At 47.3% G+C, this 22720-nt stretch overlaps 1 protein-coding gene across 16 annotated transcripts in view; it reads right to left on the reverse strand.

Annotated features, from left to right (window-relative positions):
• The window catches only part of NIN (ninein), a 92296-nt gene extending 82748 nt beyond the window's left edge, over positions 1–9548 (reverse strand). For 3 of the 16 annotated variants that reach the window (XM_070504315.1, XM_070504322.1, XM_070504319.1), the window contains exons 1-2: positions 8686–8817; positions 703–906 (exon numbers count right to left, since the gene is read on the reverse strand). In XM_070504315.1, the coding sequence (XP_070360416.1) occupies positions 703–885 (183 nt within the window). In that variant the 5' untranslated portion in view covers positions 886–906; positions 8686–8817. Of the gene's footprint in view, positions 1–702; positions 907–3034; positions 3169–8685; positions 8832–9395 lie in introns of those variants that run through there. The other 13 variants (XM_070504316.1, XM_070504314.1, XM_070504318.1 and 10 more) reach the window with 10 other exon arrangements.
• Positions 9549–22720: the final 13172 nt, after the last annotated feature.

The raw sequence follows: 22720 nt of genomic DNA on the forward strand, positions 1-22720 counted from the left end.
AATGATGAGAATCGAAGGTTGTGACAGATCAAACGTCCTTCCCACTAACAGCAAGAGGGAAAAGAGGACCCTTCTCACCTCTTTCTCATCTCTGTGATCTGTGGGGAGGACACGACTATCATATGTAGAAGTTAACATCAGCCAAACGCACATCTCTGCTGGAAGCACATCGTGCTGGGTTTTAAATGAACCAGCACTGTATTTACCTTCCCTCCAGTCTTATTTCCTGGGTGAAAGGTTTAGTTAACACTTCACCCCAGAAACAATCCACACAAGAAATAGCTTCATTGGGAGGAGAAGTCATAGCACAATCTGCTCTTCCTTCTGTTACTACATCTTCCTTCTCTTCAGTGGAAGTCTTGGTCCCCTCTCTTCAGCCCCAGTGATGAGTGTGGAGCCCATCAAATGACCCACAAAGAACAGGAGTTGGGAAACATCCGATTATTATCCCTTCCTCGCTCTCCATCTAAGATGCTCAGTGTGCACTTCCATTCCAGAGCACAAATTCAAGCAGGCTCTCATCACTTGAGAAAACTGCAGTGTCATGTCACACCCGTCCCATGTTTTCTGTTATGAGGGTAACAGCTACGGGCACACACAGCCAGCATGCTAGAAGCTGCAACACACGTGGTTCGCCCCACCCCCAGCACCGACAGAAACGGCCCCCACTTCTCTCTGCCTGGGTTCTTCCCTAGGCCTTACCCTGCCCAAGAGGTTGTCCTGAAGCAGTGTCTCTTGCAGCACTGGGGCCACCTCCTCCAAGCTTAACATGTGGCAAAGGTCGGTGAGTTCCTCCTGTCCCAGGGACCCGGTGCCAGTCGTGTCGAAACTGTCAAACAGCTCCTTGAGTCGGGCCTCATGCTGGTCCTGCTCGGCCTCATCCATCCCATAGCCCACAGCACTCACCTGTGTGGGACAGAGACAAGGACAGGTTGTGGCAGCCCCTCGAGACCTACCGCCACCTCCCCTCAGCACACTGCCCCACCCTTGCCAGTCCCTCCATTACATCCTAGTCCCCTGGAGACCTTGGTGAGGGCCAGCAGGAGGGGTGATACTGCACACCCCCCAGCAAGATCACAGGTCTCTCAGGGAACCAGCCCTGACCAGTGGGGCTCCCACAAGCACTCATACCAGTTGTGGGCACATCCACAAGGCCGAGTCACAGTGGATCCTGTTACCGGAATGAGGGAGTCTCATAGGCAGAAAAGCACCCTCCCTCCCGCCTGGCCCTTGGCCAGGCAGCCGCCAGTCAAACTCAAGATGGAACACGGTTCTATCTCATCTGGCCCAGGACTTACAGGAGGTGGAAGGCCACTTCCGATGTCCAGTCCTTTCAAATGAACTAACTGTTAGCGCCAACAGACCGCAGGGCCAGAGCTTCCACATAGGCAGCGAGCTCCAGGCACCTGCCCAGATGTTGAGGGCTGGGCGTGACCAAGTTTCTCTCTGACCCTATGTTGGTAGACCGGAGGGTTGCAGCGAAGAAGCACTCCACAAACACGTCTGACACAAAACCACCTCCCTGTTTACATGAGACCAAATGCCTTTCACACCAGTTCCCCCAACAGCAGCTCAATTAACTTCATTGGCGCAATTACAGGAGGTGTGACAGGAATAGTATTCCCCGAAGCTCGCTTGAGTCCCGCGAGTCTTAGGTAATCCTTAGTTGCCTAGAGAGAGGGGAAAACACTGCTCCAACCTCACAGATGGGGAGGTTCAAAGGAGCCACAGACCATGTGTGAATCGCACAGAATCTCGGGGTGCCCCCACTGCCCAGACCATCGCACCTCTGCAAACCTGGTGCCTCTGTCTCCCTCCTTTCTGACCACCCCAACCCCAGGCCTTCCATTTTCCCACCTTGCATGGGATCTGTAAAAACAAGCAGTCATCAATAACTCTCAGAATCATTTTTACTAAAAAATATACATCAAGTACTGGGTACCTCATACTTTAAGAATGAAATCTGGTTTTTTGCTTGCACACTAATTCAGTTTTAACGTGTCGGGTCTTCTAACGAAAGTCTGAAGCCTGCACATCCTTCACCATGCACCTTCACCATGATGCAATGGAAACCAGACACGACATGCCCCTCGAGACGGTGACCTCAGCAGCCAAAACAGGCTTTCAGAACCAGCCCCTTCTTTAAAAAAAAAATTAATCTTGCCAAGATAATTTTTTTATTGTGATAAAAAACACATAACATGAAATCTACCCTATTAACAAAATTTTAAGAGTGCAGGACAGTATTGTTCCCTGTACGTGCCCTGTTGTCCAGCAGATCTCTAAACCTTCTTCATCTTGCGTGACTGAAACTCTACAGCCCCCGCACGGCAGCTCTAGCGCAGCCCCCATTCTACTTTCAACAGCAGCACCTTTAACTAAACCAAGCCCTGGGTCAGAAAACTCACTTAGAGGTGATATTCCACAGAGCAGGTCAGTACAACATGGGACACACGCGAGTTAAGGTGGCGACTACGGCCAGCACTGAAAATAAGAGCCTTCTGTAACAAAGCAGTGTTGCTCAAGGTTGTGGGGCTTTCTTTCCACAGACAACTGTTCAAAACACGACAAAACAGAGGCACGACCATCCCAAGGGTTTCAGCAGAACCCAGTGGACTCAGAAGATGGACTCAAATAGCATGGCTGCGTGGCTCGATTCTTACTGGGGCCCCTCATTAAAGCAAAATGAGACATTGGTCCACCCTGCTGGTCTCGGAAGGTCTCTTTTCCTAATTATCAGCGTTTCTGTTACTAAGGTGTTGCTGGCTCTGGCTGCCTTCCCAGGGTGGTCTGGTGGGTTGACTAATCATCATGTAAATATTTCCCAAATAAGAAGAGTGCTACATAAACATCAAAGCATCAGAGAGGAAGTGCCAAGGTGTTCAGCAAAGCCACAAAAGCTGGGAACAGAGACGAGGCTGCGGCCAGGCTAACGAGATTCACTTGCAGGCGGTCGGTTAATCGCCAGCTAAGAGCTGCTGGGACTCCCCAGGGAGTGCGGGATTTTCAGGGTTGTCACAGCTCTCAGACTCACCTCTGAGCTTGACAGTCCCCTGGGCTGTGAGCTGACCAACTTCATAAAAGCCAGACTCTTCTGCTTTTGCTTGATTTTGCATATTTTTTGAAAAACTCAAAAGTGAAAGAATTTGAACACTTCCCCTTTTAAAAATTATTAAGGGGTGGGGATTTAAACATCTAGACCAATGAAAGAGGGCCGTAAAACTCACACGTCCTGAGAAGTCCTGACCCCATCCAAGGCTTTGAATCTGATACGTCCTCATGCTCGGCCCTTTGGGAGGTCATTGGATGTTCACTAAATCAAGCCTCTTTCATTTTACAGCAGCCTCCCTTCTTTACCCCACTATTTTATCTCCCTCCTTCCCAAGACACTGTGCTCAGGAAAACATTCTTTTGAGTGAAGGGGGAAAACAGCCCCACCCTGTGGAACAAGTGATCATACGGAAACATCAAAAGATGTTACATCCGGTGACAAGCTGTCAGTTCTCCTCCGGCACAGAATGCTTTCCCATTGCTTGATATTATTCCCAAATGTTCATCAGTAATTTCACGTGCAAGAATTTTTTCTCCCCACTTGGCAGAAATTTCTTTAAGAGCAAGGTCCACAATTTCTATTTCTTTTATATCTTCCCCCAAATGCAGAGTACGGTCTGTTCTCCACATCACGGACTCGGCAGACGCCATGTTCTGACTTAGTGTACAGAGATTCCTTGGGTGGAAGCTTACCCTGAAGGAGAGCTATACAAAGGAGGATATGAAGACTTTGAAATGCCTATTTCTTCCACAAGCACACCTCCACTTCCCCCGTCTGACTGCTTTTCAAAGGCATTTTCAGTCTTAGACATCAGCAAGCAGTAGAAAGCCAGCACTTGTGCCAAACTGTGCCATGTGGAGCCGCCCCAAATTTGATTCCCTGAGTTAGTAATTAAGCCAATGGGTTCACAAACTTTCGCTGCGTTTTTTTGTTATGGCTTGTGACTCTGGAGGAGAATCTGTACTAAAACACTCTCCCAAGTCCCCTTCTTTATAGAAGGAGAATAATAAGCCCCGCCTGGAAGGGTTGTCCTGAGGGTTAAAGAGGGCAAGCAAGCAAGGTTAATCCCAGAGAAAGCTGATACAAGGGGGGAGTGAAGAAAACATCTGCGACTTACAAAGGCGGGTGAAGTGCAGAGGGGTAACTCATGCAAGTCCATTGGCCACAAACCTGACCTCGAAAGAGCAAAGCAGGAGCCACAGCACAGAGAGCAAGAATGGACAGGGGGTGCATGATGCGAATAAGCGATATTATCTTACTAAAGGGCAACGGCAGCAGGTGATGCTCAGAGCTTCCTCCATCTTTAAAGGCAAATCACTGATAAACTTAATGTCAAAAAAAGCAGAAAGGCTGAAATATAGCTGGGAGTTCAGAAGAAACTTTGTTGTTTTTGTTTTTTTTACTTCTGAGCATTTACTGAGTCTGGCCTATGCTGAGTACTTCACATATATGATCTCATTGAACCCTCCTAATTCTTTAAAGCAGATATCATATTCCCATTTAAGAGGCAGAAATTTGGGTTTGGCAATATTTAGCGATTTGTCCAGGGACACAGCACTAATGTGGGGTGGAGCCAAGATTTGAACCCTGGTCTGACTGTAAATTATACTTTCTCAATCCTACACACGCACACAGAACATGAATGGGACCCCCTGAAACGATATCATTGGCAAATCATGTATGCCCATCTTCATGTGTTAACCAGCTGAAGAGTACCACATACCAGAAACCACACGGGACACGTGATGGCCACAAACTCCTCTGGAATGGAATGGGGAGGGGGAGAGTTCCTTCCTCTCTACCTCCCTAGATCCATGTATTGAATAATTCCAGCCTACAGGCACTAGCAATACCCAGACAGAAGCAGCATTCTCTTTTTTCTAAAGTAGCTTTGGGATTTAGGGCGAGGAAAAAATAAATTTTTATATAAAAATGATCATGAAGAGTGCCATATCTTCAAAATGGGCACGGTCTGGGAATTGGTAATTTTTAAATTACTTCTCCAAATACTCAGGTACATCTGGTCTGTGCAATCCCATGCTTTCCAGAGTCAACGCCTTGCTTACACCTGCCAGCAACAGGAATCTTACTCAGAGATGAGGAGAGCTGGGTTCAGAGTGATAAATCCAAATTGCAAAGAACAATTCCAGTTTTGTAAAGCCTGCCACAAACCTGAGCCTCTTTTTGCCGTCTACCTTTCCAAACTGTCAGAAGCCTTCAGGACTCCTTTGGAATAAAAGGGCCAGTGTGGGCAATATTTTGGAGTTCTAACTAGGGAGGTTAAATAAGAGGCAGATGCACAGAGCCATTAATCAAAACATTTGCCACCCAATAACCACCCATAATGAGAACTATTCGGAGCATTTTCCTTCCAAATAACTCAAAACAAGGCTGCCAAAATATGCAGACGCTGGTCCATTACAGATATGTGTTACTGTGCTCCATTCGGCAACCCTGGCAGCCAAAATCACAGCCAAGTGGGACAGGAAAAGAGAGGTGGAGGTGCAGCTGGATAATGAAGTCACCAACATAAGGCCAGCAGGAAGTGGGTGCATGAACTTACGAACCTTCCAGCGTCTAAGGTATAGAAAGGAGCTTGTAAGAATAGCGCCCCAGCCAAAGGGGACGTCTGCTCTGGGCCAAAGGCAGTGAAAGGGGGACAAAGTCTGACAAGAGAAAAGCAAATAATAAATGAGCACAATGCCAGAGCCCCTGGCCCAGGCCTTTCATCTCCCCTCCAGATGGTCGAGCAGCTGAACAGCTATGTGGAATGTCTGGATGCCCCTGTTGGCTCAGCCGCCCTCCTTGGGTATCAGAACAGATGCTTTTGGATCTGTGTTCAGACATAGCTGTTGGGGGTCCACAGACCAGGCAGTGACCACCAAGTGGCTAATTGAGTTACTTTATAACTAAGAGGATGAACAGGGACAAACCCTGCTTTGGCAAAGCTTTCCATTCATACCTCTGGCTTTCTCCATTTGGCAAGTCAGAGTCTCACAATGCCAGTGATCAAATTAAAATGTTTCTTTTTCTTCCCTCTTTTCTGCAAACGCTGTAATTTGCCGCAAAGATTTCCAGGCTTACCATTCGGGACTAATTTCAGTATAAAAGGAAATAGTGACAAGAGTAAATTCAAGTTTAGCAAAAGCTTAAAAGAAAAAACAATTGTTCCAATTTACATGTCTATATAGAATATTTCTGCCAAAAACTCACACTGCTCATCAAACTGATTATGTCAGGGAGCCTCCTGTCTGCTCAGATAGCACCTCACTTCTAGCTGGATACCAACAGCACAAGAGTATCACCAAGAATAAAATCGTGGTATAAGAATACAACACAAAAGCTTAAATGCCACCCCACAGGAAAAAAGTCACACGTATAAATTTGAAAGAAAACAACCACCTTTGCTAAATACACCAGAAACTTTAACTTAACCAAGGGTATCCTACTAGCATTTATTCTAAAACATAAATAAACTTTAGTATTTTACTATTCTGAATGATGTAGCAAACCCAAGCTTTTGTTAGACCTAACAGCTGGGCAGCTTACCCCACCAAGTAGCTAACTCAGGGTAGCTGGAGGAATAAAATCATTAGCCCAGCACATTGTAGACTCAATAATCCATAATCAGCTACTAAGTAAAATTACAGAAGCAGAAAACAAAGCTGCACGCTTGTTACTTTCTTAACAGAGACTGCATATAACAACTTTCACTTCTTGAGCCATATTTACTCAAATTAATTTAGAATGCCTGCGGCTATGAGGAGATTCCCTGGGGTATAAGTGAGGGGCTTCTCTTCTCACAGTGATACACAACATTTTCCCAACTTTGTTTTTTAAGCATTCGAGCATAAATACTTTGTAATTTTTCCATCCAAAAGCTCAAATAAATGGTTAACTGCTGATATAAATTGCAATAAAGAAGCATCCTAATTTCAAATAAAGTTACTCTCTTGCACAATCCTATCATCATTTTAAAATTCTACCTTATTTGTAAATAGGATAAAAATATCTTTTGGGGAGCTTCAGTAAGTGTCTCTACAAGCCCCTGCCCAACAGATGTAAGTTCAACAGCCAGAATTCAAACCATGTAATTTATTGGCTTATAAATGAATTGGCATCTATAAAAATAAACCTTCTGCAAAGGCTGTGGCTGTTTGAATCCCTCTAAAATGTTCTGGCTGAACTTGCCAACTCTTTAGCAATGTAAGACTGGTAAAATGTATTTCCATTATCAATACAAAATGGAAGCATCAAGATTGGTGAAACATTTGACTTAATGATAAGAATATTGCCTATTAAATGAAGACTGGCTGTTCAGAATTCAATGGAGCCCCATTCGCCCCCTCTGTGACAGTTAACATCTTTTGATATTGGGGGTCATCATATATCTGAAATGAAAAAGGAACAGAAAAAAGACACCCACGCCATTCTGAGCAAGCGCCTATTAAAATGACTGATCCTTGATGCTTTAAGGCAAAGACTGCACCTGTGATGGCTTCCTTTCCGTTGTCCCCTGTGAAGGCTTTTCCAGCCTTTGCTCATGCCCAACCCATTTTGAGCATCCGTAAGTCCTACCCTTTGTCTACACTGCGGTTCAGAGTGCTTTCCTCTACAGAACTACCAGAGAGCAGGTGAGAAGAAACAAATCTGCCAATGAACTCCCCAGCCCTTCGCTTCACCTCCCTGAGGACACTGGCGACAGCTGGAGACACGACAGGCTGTTTTCTCCCCTGTGATGTTACTTTTACACAGTCTGGGAATTCGCACAGCCCTTCAACTCCAGAGATCTGCCAGAATTCCAGGTGGGCCACCAATACGCTGACACGGAAAAATACATTTCCTTGCAGACTGCCAAGCATCAGGAAACCAGTAAACAGATATAAATGGATGTTAACGTATTTAAGGAGCCCAATGAGGCTCTTCCAAGGTTTTAAGTGCCTGCCCACGTGCCAGGGGTCGCTATTAGGATGCTGACCCTCAAAGCCACCGGTCAGTCACAAAAGACAACCATGCAATCTGTTGTGATTTCATAAATTCTGGAGTGGAGTTGCAGGGCCTGGCCATCTAAGGAATTCCTGGCCACCAGAAGGGGTCTGTTGCAGACCCCAGAGCATCTAAGTCGCCTAGAATAAGGCTCTGGGAGGACAAGCCCTTCAGCTCCCGTTGGTCTGCACCCTCGCCCCGCGTGTCAGGCCGAGGCCAGGAAGTCGCCCCGTTCCATCTCAGTCCCCCTCGACTTCACAGGACAGCGTTGGGCAGGAGACCGCTTCCGCCGGCTTTGTCCTGTCGCCGGTCTGGGGCTGCAGGAGCGCGGCCTGAGCCTGGAGGCGGCCCCCGCGCTCCATCCGCACGCCCCTGCCCGGTCCTCCGGCGACGGCCGAGCGTCCCTGGGTCCTCTTCCTGTTCTCATGGCAGCGCGGGGCAGCCTTTCTGCACGCATGGACCCCACACCCTCTAAAATCCCACTTTAGGGCTCGAGAAGGCTCCCAGCTCCTCAGCCACCCGGTGTCACTCGGTCGCCAGGCCGCCGGGGCGCAGGCGGCGGAGTGGCCACCCTCCCGCTCCGGGGCTCGGGTCCGCCGGCCCCCCGCCCGCCCCCGCCCGCGCTGCCGCCCCGCGCCCTCGCCTACCTGCGGGCCCCGCGCCCGCCGCCTCGGCCGAGCGGGGAGGCGCGGGCGGCGCCGGGCTGGACTCCTCCCGGAGCGGGCGCGGGGCGCGTCCTTCCGGAGGCCGCGCCGGGCGGGGGCCCGTCCTTCTGCGCGCGCCGCTCGGCCCCGCGCCGTCCGGGCCTCGGTCCGCCCCCGGCCCCGCCTCGGCCCCGCCCCCGGCCCGCCCACGACTCGCGTCCGCGCCTTGCTTTCCGCCCCCCGGCTCTTGGGCGCCTCGCGGGGACCCCGGCCAGGACGCGCTCGGGGCTCGAGGCTCCGAGTGGGGTCGGGGCGGGGTGGCGTCGGGATGGGGGCACGGCGGCGCCCGGAGCCTGGGCCGCGGGGAGGAGCCGGGACGGCGCGGGCCCTCCTCCCCGCTCCTCCTCCTGCGCCCGCACGGCCGGTGGCTCGTCCCCTGGGCTGGGTGTCCCCGGGACGCGGGCCGGGCGGAGCTGGGCCGGGGGCGGGTGCACGGGGGGAGCCCCCGCCCTCCGTCCCCTAGCGCTCACACGGTGCGCCAGCCGCACGGTCACGTCCGCGGCCCGCGGGGCCTGAGGGTTCGGCTGCCGCTCGGCCCGGCGCCCCCCGGCCGTCTCTGGAAGAGGGTCCCGCAGGCAGAAGAGCTCTGGACTCGACTCTGCACCCCTGGAGCAAGAGCGACTCTCCTACCAGCTCTACACTGGCTTCCGCACCTGCCCACCGTGCGCTCACAGGCCCGCACCGCATCCATTCTCCGCGGGCGCATCCAGTCCTGGGGACGTCCCCCGCCGCCGGGGACGGAGCTCCCCGGAGAGGGTACTTCTCGGCCCACGACTGCTCGCTATTTGCGGCCTCTCTCTCCACTCCTCCTCCTCCTTCCCCCTCGTCCATCCCCCCTTCCTCTAACCCCTCCTCCCGCCTCGTCCACAGGCTTCCCACTCTCGGCGTTCGCCCTCCGCCATCCTTGCGCTTCTGATCTGGATGCAGACAGGACCCCGGGTGGGGCCCAGAGGCGGCACTGTGGCCGGAGGGACACCCGCTGTCCTCTCTTTGAGCGGCAGTGTCCCTATGTTGCCCTTGAAGGAGGAGCCGCCTGATCTGTTATAGCCCATAGTCCGGTATTTCAGCGAGAAACAGGAGAGAGCTCCCTTGCCACTGAAGACACAAGGGATAGCCAGGAAGGGAACTAGCGTTTGTTGAGAATGCAGCCTGCTGGACGTGCGACCTTACCGAATGTAGGAAGCAGACATTTTTAGACCCATTTCGCAGATGAGGAAATGGGCCTCAGAGAAGTTAAGGGGCTTGCTCAGGATCACACAGCTAGTACTTAGCAGAGCCGGGATTCGAAAGCAAATCACATATATGACAAAGTTGCATAGAACTAAATGCACTCACACAAATGAGAGCATGTAAGACGTTTGAATAAGACTCCAGGGTTGTATTAGCATCATTTCCTGGTCCTGATATTGTACTACAGTTATGCAAAACCTTACCATTGGGGAAAATCGGGGAAAAGGTCTCCAAGGAATCTCTCTGTATTATTTCTTACAACTTAATGTGAATCTACAGTTATCTCAGAATAAAAAGTATTTTTTAAAAAGCAGATCAGTCTTATTTTAGAACCCAAACTCTCTTCCTGCAACACAGCATGCCTGGAGATAAGAAAGAAGTTCCTGCTCCGCTCTCTTGCTTTTGGACAATCTTGGGTAAGTGCACACACACACACTCATGGACTTTATGCATAGTTGTTCGGTCCAGGAATAATTATACAACACACATGCACACTGTTCCTTAAGCAAACAGCTAACCTGGTACTAGGGTACTATATAGGTGTCATCTTATACATAAGAGAATTATCTTCACTGGGGACTAAAACAGCCAACAGTCTCAGAAGGTGAGAATGAAGAGACGTTTCCTTGTTTCACCTAATCTCTGCCAGGGGAGCCTCGTCTCACTCGTTTGCTCACCAAGCATCCCTTTTTGGGAACATTTGGGAATAAACTGGATAATAAGGGTGTCTTTGCACCTGGATTGATGAGAAAGCAATTAGATACATCATTACAAAAGCAGCATAAATCTTTGATGTGCATTTTGTTTTCACTTGGGAGAGAATGGGTATGGTTCTCTAAGGATATAATTTAGACATCTTTGCACCAAAATACTGAGGTCAAAGTGATGATAAATCTTATGGCAGTGAGCTCTGTGAATCCTATTTCAATCTATAAAAAAATGCCATCTTGGAGGCTGATGTCTTTGGGCTAACACTGAGATCTCCAGATGACATACTCAAACTTTCATAAAAACGTATTTTGTCTGATTCTTGATTATTGAGGTCCCTTCTCCTGACATCATGCAGCCTGTCTCTGGGTCCCCTGATGGATAAACAAGATAAAAGGAAGTAAAGTCAGCAGAGAGAAAAATTAGTGCCTATTTATGTGGATCCAGTCACAGGTCACAGTCAAGATCAGGCCAAACTGTGTGTGCATGTGAGTGTGTGTGTGTGAAAAAACACGTAGGTAGATGTGCTGGGTAGCTTCTCTTTGTCCCTCCAGATGCCTTCTCTGTCCTCTCTACCTGCTCTATGCCCCAAGAGGCCACCCTGAGGTATTCCTTGTGCCCTGGTGTCCTGTTAAGTTCAGCTGATAAGGTCATCGGCAAAAGGTTGGAGGGAGGAAGGAGCATGAGGTTGGTGTATTTATTCACCCAGTTTGCTCCCTGTAGGGTTTCTGTAGGCTGGCCGCATCCTTTAGGATCACAGCTTCTGTCACACAGCCCTCTCCACACCACTCTGTCACCAGCCCTCCTTTGCCCATGAGGCCTATGGGAGGCAATGACACTCCTGACATCAGCTTCCAGGCAGACACTCTCCTTTTTCCTCTGCACTTGGCCCACTTTTTGTCATTAGTCCCTTTTTAAACTGTTCTCCAAAATACCTAATTTTGAGTTTATCCACTATTTTCTTCTGAGATCTTGATTGATAAAGTAGGTTTGCATACATTCCTTGCTTCAGAAACAAAGGCCCCTCTCTCTATTAACATAAAATACCTTGAATTTTTCCATTGCCCAGAATTTGAGGTCAGTTCCCCCAAAGCAGACCCTGAGATGAGGATTTGTGTGCAAGAGTTTTATTAAAGAGATGTTCCTAGAAGAAACCTGTGAGAGAGTGTGATGGGAGGGTTGGGAAGGAGCGAGGCAGGGAAAGCAGACATGAAGACTCTGGCAAGGGTGCAATGTCAGGCAGATCCCAGCCTCAGCCAAATCCTGAGGTGAGCACTGCAGCATAAACCACATCTCAGAGTTTGATGGAGACCCAAGGCGCCCAGGCAGAGCACCGTCTATTCCTACTTCACATATATCCCCAGTGAATTGAAAGTATTAGGGAGGGGAGACATGCTGATTATTAATTGGCTTAGTAATGGAGTTGTTGGTGGAGAGGAAAAGAGTTACCTCCAGACACCGAAAAAGCTCACGGAAGATGCTAAGGGGACACACTCTTGGAAAAAATACTTCACATAATCAAATACTATTTGCTTTCAATGGACTCAGTATACTTTAGTCTTAGTAAAAATCAAATCAGGGCAGATAGTCTTCTTAAAAAGCAAAGGCATCTTTGTGGGAATCTTAGCCACCAGATGCAGGTACCAGTTCTCTGGTTTGTGTGCATGTGGTTTGGGGGGGTGGGTATCAACACTTGCCATTTCCCTCTGAAGCTTCTAACACTTGGAAATTTGTCATAGAAGCTTTTCTCATCTGCAGTTCAAACACTTTTTTCAGCAAGAATTGAGCTGAAGTTGAAATCACCATCTGGTATCTCATATTGAACCAGGTTCTTCATGTGCCAAGAACGTCTTCTCTTGGCAGTGATGTTGACTGTGAACTTTTGAAAATGTTTCTTGGGTTGGCAGTCTTGACTGAACAGAGCAAGCAGCCTGTCTTGGAATTTAGGAATAGATGTGCTGAGCAAGTTGTTGCCCCAGGAAGAAAAGTGCGAGGTGAAAAGTTGAACCTTAGGTTTTGAAACCCCAGAAGCCATATCTTTTATTATTGAGCCAAAACCAGCTAGGAAAAAAAATCTCAGCAATATGATTATAGCAGCAAGACGTTGCACAAGAGCTAGGAAAGGAGAATTCAATTCAAGCCAACAAATGCTATTTAAACACTTTCCAGGTGCAAAGGGATACCTTGGGCTGCAGGGACGTAAGGATGGTGAGGAAGGGGTCTTGCTCCCCAGTGGTTGACCATCCGGCGGCTGGGCAGAGGGGATAGCTGTCCACACTTAGGTGCACGCAGGCGGACTATGCTGAGGAGCATAGCTGACACCACCCGCCTCCGCCCAGAGGCCCGGGACCCCTGTTACCATTTCCATGAGCCCTTCCATTAGCTCCCGTATGCTCTGGCTTCCAATGACCTGAGCCTATGAGTCTGCTTCAGGGGCTGCCCTTGGGTATCGTGTACACGTCCAGAGGGCAGGAAGTACTGAGGAGCTTAGTTCCTAGCCAGTGAGCGCTCAGTGTGGGAGTAATGAAGTCCAGCTCCCTCCTTAGGGAAGGACGTGCACTAATGTCAGGCTTTCCCTATGGATTCAGAGTTACTCCCTCTGGGACTCTGCCTGAACTCACCCGTGCTCAGTCTCTTTCCTGGCTCTGTCCCACTTCCCTCATCCACTTGCTGGTCTCTTCTGGGAGCATTTTCTTAATAAAACACTTCCCTACAAACCCTCCTCTCAGGATCGGCTTCTGGGAACCTGACCAAAGGCAAGGGGCTTAATAAGAATATAAGCAAAATGCTGTGAGAACACAGAAGGAGTGATTAATTCTGCCTGGAGATCAAGGAGGATCCCATAAAGAGAGGCGTGTTTGAACTAGGGCTTGAAGGGTAATTGGGGTTTTGCCAGGCAGTTGGAATTGAGGAATGCCATAAGTCTGGGGAGAATACACACGCGTGCAGGGATGAAACAGTGGGGAATGACAGGCGGCAAGGCTGCTAAGTTAGGCTGGCACTAACTGAAGAAGAGTCTTGAATGTTGCTAGAGTTTGGGCTTTTCAAAAATTGGCAATAGTGGGGCACGGTAGGTTTCTGAGCAGGGGAGAAACATGATACATCTCCCTTTTAGAAAGTAACTGAGTGGAAATACAAAGGATGGTTGGAGAGGAAAGAAATAATGGGAGCCAGTTTGGCAGTCATTGGAGTACTCCAGATGAGGACGACAAGGGACGGACTTAGGGCAGTGGCGTGAGAAAGAAAGGAAATGTCGGACCTAGAGATGGAGTGAGGAGACTTGACTAGCGAGTGTGTGTAGGTGGGAGAATGAGAGTGATGGAAAGTGGCCGAGGTGATCGGAAGGTGGATGATGGTGCCATCAACCAAGACAGAGAACCGGGAGGAGAAACCCACATTGGGGAGAAATCGATGAGTTCCTTTTTGGATATACTGAAATTGAAGGAGACACTTGAAAAAATCCCTAGTAACTCAAAGAAATTTGAATGAAATCTGAAAGTAATCTGAGAATAAAGAACAAACAAAAATTCAGGGGATATTCAGAGACTGGTGAAGTTCTAGTTCAAAGTTAGACCAAAGAGACACTTTTTAAAATTAGCTTTCTGCGTAGGAATCAAAACAAGTTGACAACAGAAACTTGGACAGCCTTTAGAAAGAACACAAAATTCACTGATGACCAAAGAGCAATGCTTCAGTCCAGTATGATTTCACCTTGCTGATTAAACTAGAGGGGAATCTATATGAAGGTTAGATCTGATATATTAACTTTGAATGGCTGTTTGGAGCAACCCAAGAAAGCAGAATCCTTTAACAATGGTGCTGAAAGAAAGAAGAAAAACAGGGGTTCAGCCTTGCAGGCTATCTGTCTAAAGTAACACATTCCTGGGGGAGGGACTCCCGGAGTAAGAGTCCCATCAAGGGAGGCCGCCATCTCCTGGCCCTTAATCATTGCTGTTCATTTGCTTATGGCCTGGCATTGATTTTTTAAAAAATAAATCAATAAGTCCATCTGGGAACTGGCATCTCTTCATTGCATTGACATTTCAAGTGGGACACAATTGGAAGAAAAAGCACAAGTCTGAAGTCTTAGGAAATGTTTCAGTTTGAGGAAAAGTCTACTTTGTATAAGAAACATTGTTTCAAAAGCCAAAGTATTATAGGGCAGCAGAGAGGCCTTGCTACTCTGTAACAGTGTTACATTTAAACTCTTCTCTTTGAGAACTCTTAATACTGACTACCTACACTTCCTGTATCCTAGGTAAAATCTTGTAGATTTCAGAAGCCCAGTTACCCATGGGAACAACAGAGGAAGAGAAAGTGGAAAATATAGGGGCAAGAGAAAGCAGACTTTAGTCGTGTTTATTCCTTCAATCTCTCTTCCACCCTCCTTCTTTGCTTTCCTCCCTTCCTCCCTCAGTCCTTCCTTTCCTTCCTCCCCCACTTCTAAGAATACTTGAGGACCTACTGTGTGCCAGGAACTGTACTAGGAGTTACAGATACCATACTGAGCAAGGGAGGCACACATGATCTCTACCCTCAGGGAACTGAAGTCTATCATACTGGATTTCAGATTCTACATGTAAATAAAACATAACATCACTTGTTTTTCGCTCCTGTTCTCTCTCACCTTCATATTATATATCAAAGCATATTAGGTTCGCTATTTGTCGGGCAAGTATGCTGGGCAGAACCCAACTAGGTTGCCTACATGTGAAATCCAACTCTCTCACTTAATAGTTGTGTACGTTCGGTTAACCTTTTCACCCTCCGTCTCTTCATCTATAAAGTAGAGGTAATAATAGCACATGCTTCACAGGACAGTTGCATTACAAGAATTAATTCATTTAGAACTTAGAGTTGGCTCTAGTATACAGTGAGCAATTGGCTGATGTTACCTGTTATTATTTTTATCAGGCACAGGAATAAATAGACAAAACACTCTTACATGTGGAGACAGACAGGCTCACAGATAAAGGCAGTCGAGTGTGGTGGGTGAAACGGTGAAGAAAGAATGCTTAGGCTATGGTGGGGGGCATGAAGAAGGGAGTGGTGCATTCTGCTGCTCAGCTCTTTTGAGGCAGATGTAATATCAGTCCAAAAAGGAGTTTCTTATTTCCCTGACCTTTAGGTAAATGATCCTTCACTATTAAATGCCTATTTTGCTTGCTTTATTTGCCCATAGTTATCCCACTGTGAATAATTATGTCAGCACAAATGAAGGTTTTTCATGAAGGGACACTGTGGTCCCTCTTTACACTCTGAATAAAGAAGCTCACCAAAGTAGGTGAAACTAGGTTACATATTCCTGATTTCTTCAGGAGCATATTTCTCATAGAAATCAGAGTTGTTTGTGCAAAGGGAAAATAGGCCTTTTATCACACCAGGAGGTGGTCTTCTTCCTTTGGCCAGTAACTAGTCAAGTCATGGGATATGATTCAGTTCTGGCCAAGGTTAGCTGGGGGTTCTGGGAAAGATTCCCTTGATAATATGGGACTAATGAGAGGAAATACCACTATTCTTCTCTGGATTTTGTTGGCCTGCATGTGATGGCTGGCACTACTGCAGCCATCTTGTGACCGTGAAGAGAGAGATTGCCAACATCCTAAGGATGGCAAAGTAGAAAAATAGAAACAAAGTGGGTCCCTGAAGATATCCTTGAGCTGCTGGATTTACCAACTTGGGCCTTGATCCACCTCCAGACTTCTTGTTGTGTGATAAAATAACTCTTTAATTGTTTATGCTGCTTTTAGATGGGTTTTCTGCTACTTTCAGTTAACTCCTTGTGGTAGCTCATCCCCAAGGATTCAGAGCACTTCCCTGCAGGAAGATTGGACAGCTTTTAAGCCCAGGCATGGCCGTATGACTTGCTTTGACCAAAGAAATGTGAGCAGCATGATGGGTCATTTCCAGGCAGAAGCTTTAAGAGCCAGCATGTGGTTGGCCATGACTCCTCTCCCCTGGCCCTACGACCAGGGAAGCAGTTGAGACCAGCCTCTGCTAACCCAGTTCCTCGATGACTGCAGTTGGCAAGGCCTTCTTGCCTCCTCCCTCATGGTCTCGTGGCATGAACAAGAAAGAAACTTTGTCACTTTAAGCTGCTGCCTCTTGTTGTTGTCACAGATACATCTAGCCTATTTTGACTGGTCAACATCCTTAAAGCTGCAGCGACTAAAACCAAGGAAGGGAAAGCAAGAACTTGGGATGCAGAACCTAAGTGTGAATAATTGGACAGGTACTGGAAGGAACGGGCTGCCCTCGGCCCACGCCACACACTTCCTGTGAGAGCAGCCTCGCACTGGTAAGTAATTCAATCCAAAGAAGGCTTCAAAAGTGTCTTCAATGCATTATTCAGAGGAAATCAATCACAACATATTAAGTGTCTCTTTAGTATCTCTGATGCTTGCCTCATCACTTCGCCCCACCAAACTCTCTTTGTAATGACCTCGCTGTGCACTCTTCTAAAGTCCCACCTGCCTAGACACCTACCTAGGGGGCTTTTGGTCATGGCTCAATGACCACATAGCTGAGGGTGACATGTCAATGGGTGGGACAGGAGAATGACGGTGTTGACAGCTGGTGCTTACACAGCTCTTGATCTGTACTGGGTGTCATTCTAAGCATGTTATATGTAGTAACTCACTTAATCCTCACCTTATGAGGCAGGTATTATTTATTATCTCATCCTTACAGATGAGGAAACAGAGGCATGGAGAGCTCAAGTGTTTTACTCAAGGTCATGCAACTAAAATGTGTTGACACTCAGATTGGATTCCAGGCAATCTGTTGTGTTCTAATGGTGATGCTTAACCAAGAGGCGGGTGTTCTTGGGGCAGTTGTTCTTGGAGAAGCAAGAGGTTAAGAGCCCAGTTGAGCTTCATTCAACTTAAATCCTACCTAGGTGTTGTTTCACAATTTGCAAAACACGTCTGCCTCCTGGTTTCCTCAACTGCAGGGTGGTGCTGCTGATGGTTCCGTCCTCTGTGAGGTGACTGAGGCACGTGAGGACCAGCACTGAGCTGGGCCTTCATGACACTATTGGGGTGCTACAGCATTCTAGGTCAGAGGCCAGGGTGCAGATGTCTTGGGTGTGTGAAAGGTCATGCACAAATATGAAATGACCACATGGGGCTTTCTCTGGGATCCTGTAGGAGGGGCATGGACTGGAAGATGACAGCACCTGGGAAGGTCGTCTGCAGAGTCGCTTCTGCCATCTGCAGACACAATGGCAGCTGAGATGCACTCTGAGCGCCGGACAAGCCATTTGGATGAACTGTGATCAAAGAGGGTTGGAACGGCGTTTTCTGAGGGCTGAAAGGGGTGCATAGATGTGCACATGTAGGGTGTGGGCGGGGTGAGGACAAGGCTGGGATCTAAGATTGTTTCAGAAAAGCTTTGGAAAAGCACCTCAGGAGAGAGAGAAGTTCATTCAGGAAAGTGCAGTTAACTCCCAGCCAGTCCTTTAGGTCGTATCTCTAAAACATATTTCAAATCTAAACACTTCTCACCAGCCCCACTGTGGCCACTGCCAACACCCGACGTTGGGCTGCCGTTGTGTCTCTCCCAGGCTCCTGCGTCCGTCTGTCTAGTTCCTCTGCCTCCATCTTGTCCCTGCCTCATAGGAGACAGAATGGTCTTTTAAAAAATGCTGTTAGTTCCTGCGGCTTCTTCTCACTCTTAGAATAAACCCCAAATCTTCACTTCTGTAGTCTGTCCCTGCCTAACACCTGGATCTCCCCTCTCACACCCCCAAAACTCCCCTTTGCTCCCTGCAGTCCCTCTACCAGCCTTCTTTCTGTTCCAAGAACACCGAGCTCCTTCCTGCATCAGCTGTTCCCTCTGCCTGCAACGCCAGCCCCTCAGCTCTTTGCATAGCTGCTCCTTCCTGTCCTCTGGTCCTGATCCGAACATCACCTTCTCTGATTTCCCGTCACCCTGCCCCTGCCCCTCACCCTCTCTCGGGCACCCTCCATGCCCCCAGCGGGTTTCTTTCTTCCACAGCACTCACGGGAGCTGTCTGAAGCGATCTTGTTTGTTCCCTTGCTTGTTTACAGGGCTGTTCTCAGTCTTCCCCGTTGGCCTGAGTGGGCTTGTTCGTCCCGTTCACGGCTGTATCCCCAGCACCTAGATCTGTTCCCAGTGCAAAGAGGCTCTGTAATTTAAGGAATAAGTAATTTACATTTAATTTCCATCAGTAATACATTTCAAACAATTTACTTGTATGTCTCAGTGGAAAAAAGAAGGAGAAAAAATTAATTTTATTTACATTTAATTGAATATTGATGTATTCTTTGGATGATGGCAATGGAATAGTAATATTTGAACACAATTTTGTGAGGTTAATCTACCCCTAGAAAATCTGAAATTACATATGGCTCAGAATAAATTAGTTTACATAGAAAATTAAAAACCCAGGAGCCACAATTGATAGGTTCCTATTTCTAAATATTATGAAAATATAAAATTTAAATATGAAAATGTAAAATATAAGCTACAATGTTTCCAAAGTAAAGAACTTGTAGTTAGTAAGGGCAAAGAATACAATGTCAAAGTCTGGCTAACCATATTTTCTTTACTGATTTCCTTGAATAATTTAATGGTACTGAAGGTTTATTTGGAGTCCATTGAAATATTAACATTATACCCGATATTAATTGCCTTTGCCTGTTTGTCTTATTTCTGGATTTGATTCAACTTTTTTATATTTAAAGATTCTTGATGGAGAGGCTTCTGGGATGTAATTGCCTTCGATCCACACATGACTAAATTTGGTCATATTCACTGATTGTGTAAAGAGCCCTCTCTGAGAAGTAAATATTAATGCTGACTGGTTTTGAAAGAAGCCCTTGGGGCACCTCGTCTTCTTCTTTCCATTTTTAGACACCTTTGTTCGCTGCTTTAACACTCGGGTGGAAGTGTTTTTAAAGGAGCTTGTGAAGATTTGGAAAAGATTTTATTTTTAATATCCCAGATTGCATCCTCTGCTTTTGGTTGGTTTTGTTACATGTGCTCCATCTGTCTTGGAGATACAGAAAACTCAGTGGGAGAAAATTGGAAAGGGCAAAATTGCTTCCCTCGTTCTACAAAATGTCTAAAAATTACTTCACATGTAAGATCCAGCACGCAGATTCCTCCACTTCTGACGTCCACAGCATGACCCAGGTGCCTGTCAGTCTGCCTTCCAGGCAGGGAAAGGAGAAGTGGCTCAGAGACACCCTGGGTGGAAGGCTCGCAAGGTGGAAAGCCTCGTACACAGCCTCAGCTTTGAAGGACTTCTGTAGAGTTTCTCATGATTCCAGGCAAATTTAAGAAATGCACAGATTGCTTCTTTTATTGCGAACATCCTTAAAGGAGAACGTAATCAATTCACTTGCTGGTTACCGTTGATCTGGGATTTCTGATATCTTTCTTTAATGTTTCAGGATAAGTACTTGATGAAAAAAATCTGAACAATAAAACAAAACATTTCTTTGCCTATTCCCAGCTGCACCTGACAGTGAAAGAAGTTGAAATCTTACTCCTTACTGGACATTACATCCAATTTCAAGCTTCTATTATCTCTTCTTTAAGCCACAGGGGAATACCTAGTAAAGTTTTTTGTTTCTCTGGAAATCAGCCGGTTATGTTCGTAACTGGAGCACTTCACGGCTGGCTGTCTGGGAGAGCAAAGGGTTTTTATCTGCCCCTCCATTGTTCCATGCTATATTTATGTATTTTTTGAGTGTCTTGTAGCCTGAGAATGTGAACCTCTGGAGACTAAAGATCTTTTATGATGTGTGCAGCACTGAATAAAATATGGATTCCTCAGGGTCATCTCAAAAGGGACTTTAATTTGGAGCTATAAAGTGACACTTCTTTGCTGTGTGCTTATCTGCAAATGAACAGAATCAAACCTTCAACAAGCAGAACTCACAGCCCCAACTTTACGAATACACTGAACAGAGATGATGCTAGTATCCTGGTTTGTTAATTTGGGGAGGGTAATTATTTTAGAATTATTATAAATAAAGTATTTTCAATCAGAAGTGGACTGTTGGAGAAGGTGATATTTTAATATCACATGATATTTAAAGCTAGCCTTACAGTTTATAAATCATGGCTCGAGCTGATAAACAGACATATTAGTGCCTAACCCACATGCTATCAAATTTTCCCATGTCCTGAGGCTCACCTGAGAGCTCTGTGCACTTGCCATCAGTATCGCCTATCCTGTTACAAGACCGGGTCATCATCCAGAACCGCTTCACCTCTGTGATCTTCAACTTTGGGATTCCACTCTGACCTCAACCCTGTCCCTTCGCTTCCCTACACCCTCCCCCCGGTCATCTGCAGTCTCACTAAGGCATCAGCCTTCACTCTCCCAGTTAACAGCCCCGGGCCCTCTTGGCTTGCAGGGCACTTTGAGGACACTCTTACCATCAGATGCAACCCCTTACTCACAGCCAGCTAACCAACCCTCAATCTCAGATGTGCCCATCAGTCTGTTTTCTTTGGCCCTTGAGCGTTATAGGAGAACAGCACATAGCAACCACGCAGTCAGGTGCTAACACAGATTTTGAATTGCAAACCTCAGCTGGGCACTCCAGACCGTCTGAAAGCCTCTGCTCATTCCTGTATGGACTACCTGGTCTGAGGCCTGAAGGACTGGATCACATGAACCACACATGTAGGACAGAGCTCACCATCTTATTCAAAACATATAAAGTTCATTTTCCCCCTGGATTTCACATGGGCCAAACTTTCCCCATTTTTTGTAAGTGCTTTCTCATTTCATTTTCTTTTGTGGTTTCCCAAATAGATTACTTCTTGGAGTAATTAGAGTTTAGAGGAGCATTAAGAGTTTAAGAGAATCACAAAACACTTCCTATAGACCCACTCTGTGTCAAACACTGTTTTAGGTGCTGGATACAGCGGTGGACAAAATAAACAGTCTGTCCTCACAGAATCTATATTTGAGTCGCAAGAGACAGAAAATGAGCAAATCAGTACCAACACGTCCCGTGTCAGGAACTGGTGGGAGGAGGCAAGCTGTCTGGACTGGCTGCTCTGCGTGCTCAGTGCCAGCACGAGCCACCCTGCCCGGGCTCACTGCCAGGTCTCCCACATATGTGACCTGCACAAGCTACCCAACCTGTGACTCAGTTTCCCTATCTGTGAGATAAAGATTTTCATAGCACCAACGTCATAGGGGTGTTACGAGGATTAAATGACTTAATACACACATAGATTTCCCCTAGTAAGCACCACATAATTGTCAACTGTTTTATTTTTAATAGTTGTCTCATCACTGCCCCCACCCTCACACTCAACAGCCTGGGCTGTGGAGGCAGAGGGAGATTCACCATGAAGGGAAAACCCCTTGCCTGTGGGAGCCTGAGAGAGGCCCAGCAATGAGTTCACGAGGAGCTTTTGACAAGTTTGCAGAAGTAACACATTTCATCGCAGCTGGTTAAGGTGCCCTCTGTGTCTGTATGACCCCCCTGTGTCAGGCGGCACCGGAGTGGCCGTGGGCATCTGGGGATGTGGCTAAGAGGAAGTTATGCTGGAGACATGTTTCATTTGGGCCTAGTGGGGAACACCATGTCCATATCAACTGCAGTGACTGCTGCGCATCCTCGTGCAGAAGCAGCTCCAGGACGCCAGCCACCACACCACAGCTGCAGGTGGGCCGTGGTGCTGGGGACGTGTCCCTCAGAGCCTGGAGAGGAGGCGCCCAGCAGGGGCTGGAGGAGGGTTGGAAATGCACAGAGCCAGAGTTAGTCTGTGGAAGTGCCCGTAAAGCTCTGATGTATAAAATTGTGAGTAGAGGGTTTGGTTCTCAAGGGCACGGTCAGAACAGAAGTCTTTCCCTGTTGAGAGAATACGAGATAACGTAGCATTAATAACTGTCACTCGTTGTCATGGACTGAATGTTTGTCCACCCCCCAAGCTCATATGCTGCAGCCCTGCCCCCGAAGTGGTGGTATTTGGAGATGGGCCTTTGGGAGGTCGTCAGGTTTAGATGAGGTCGTGAAGATGGGGTCCTCATGATGGGATTAGTGGC

Source organism: Equus asinus, chromosome 2 (genome assembly GCF_041296235.1).
Source record: "Equus asinus isolate D_3611 breed Donkey chromosome 2, EquAss-T2T_v2, whole genome shotgun sequence".
NCBI lineage: Eukaryota > Metazoa > Chordata > Mammalia > Perissodactyla > Equidae > Equus > Equus asinus.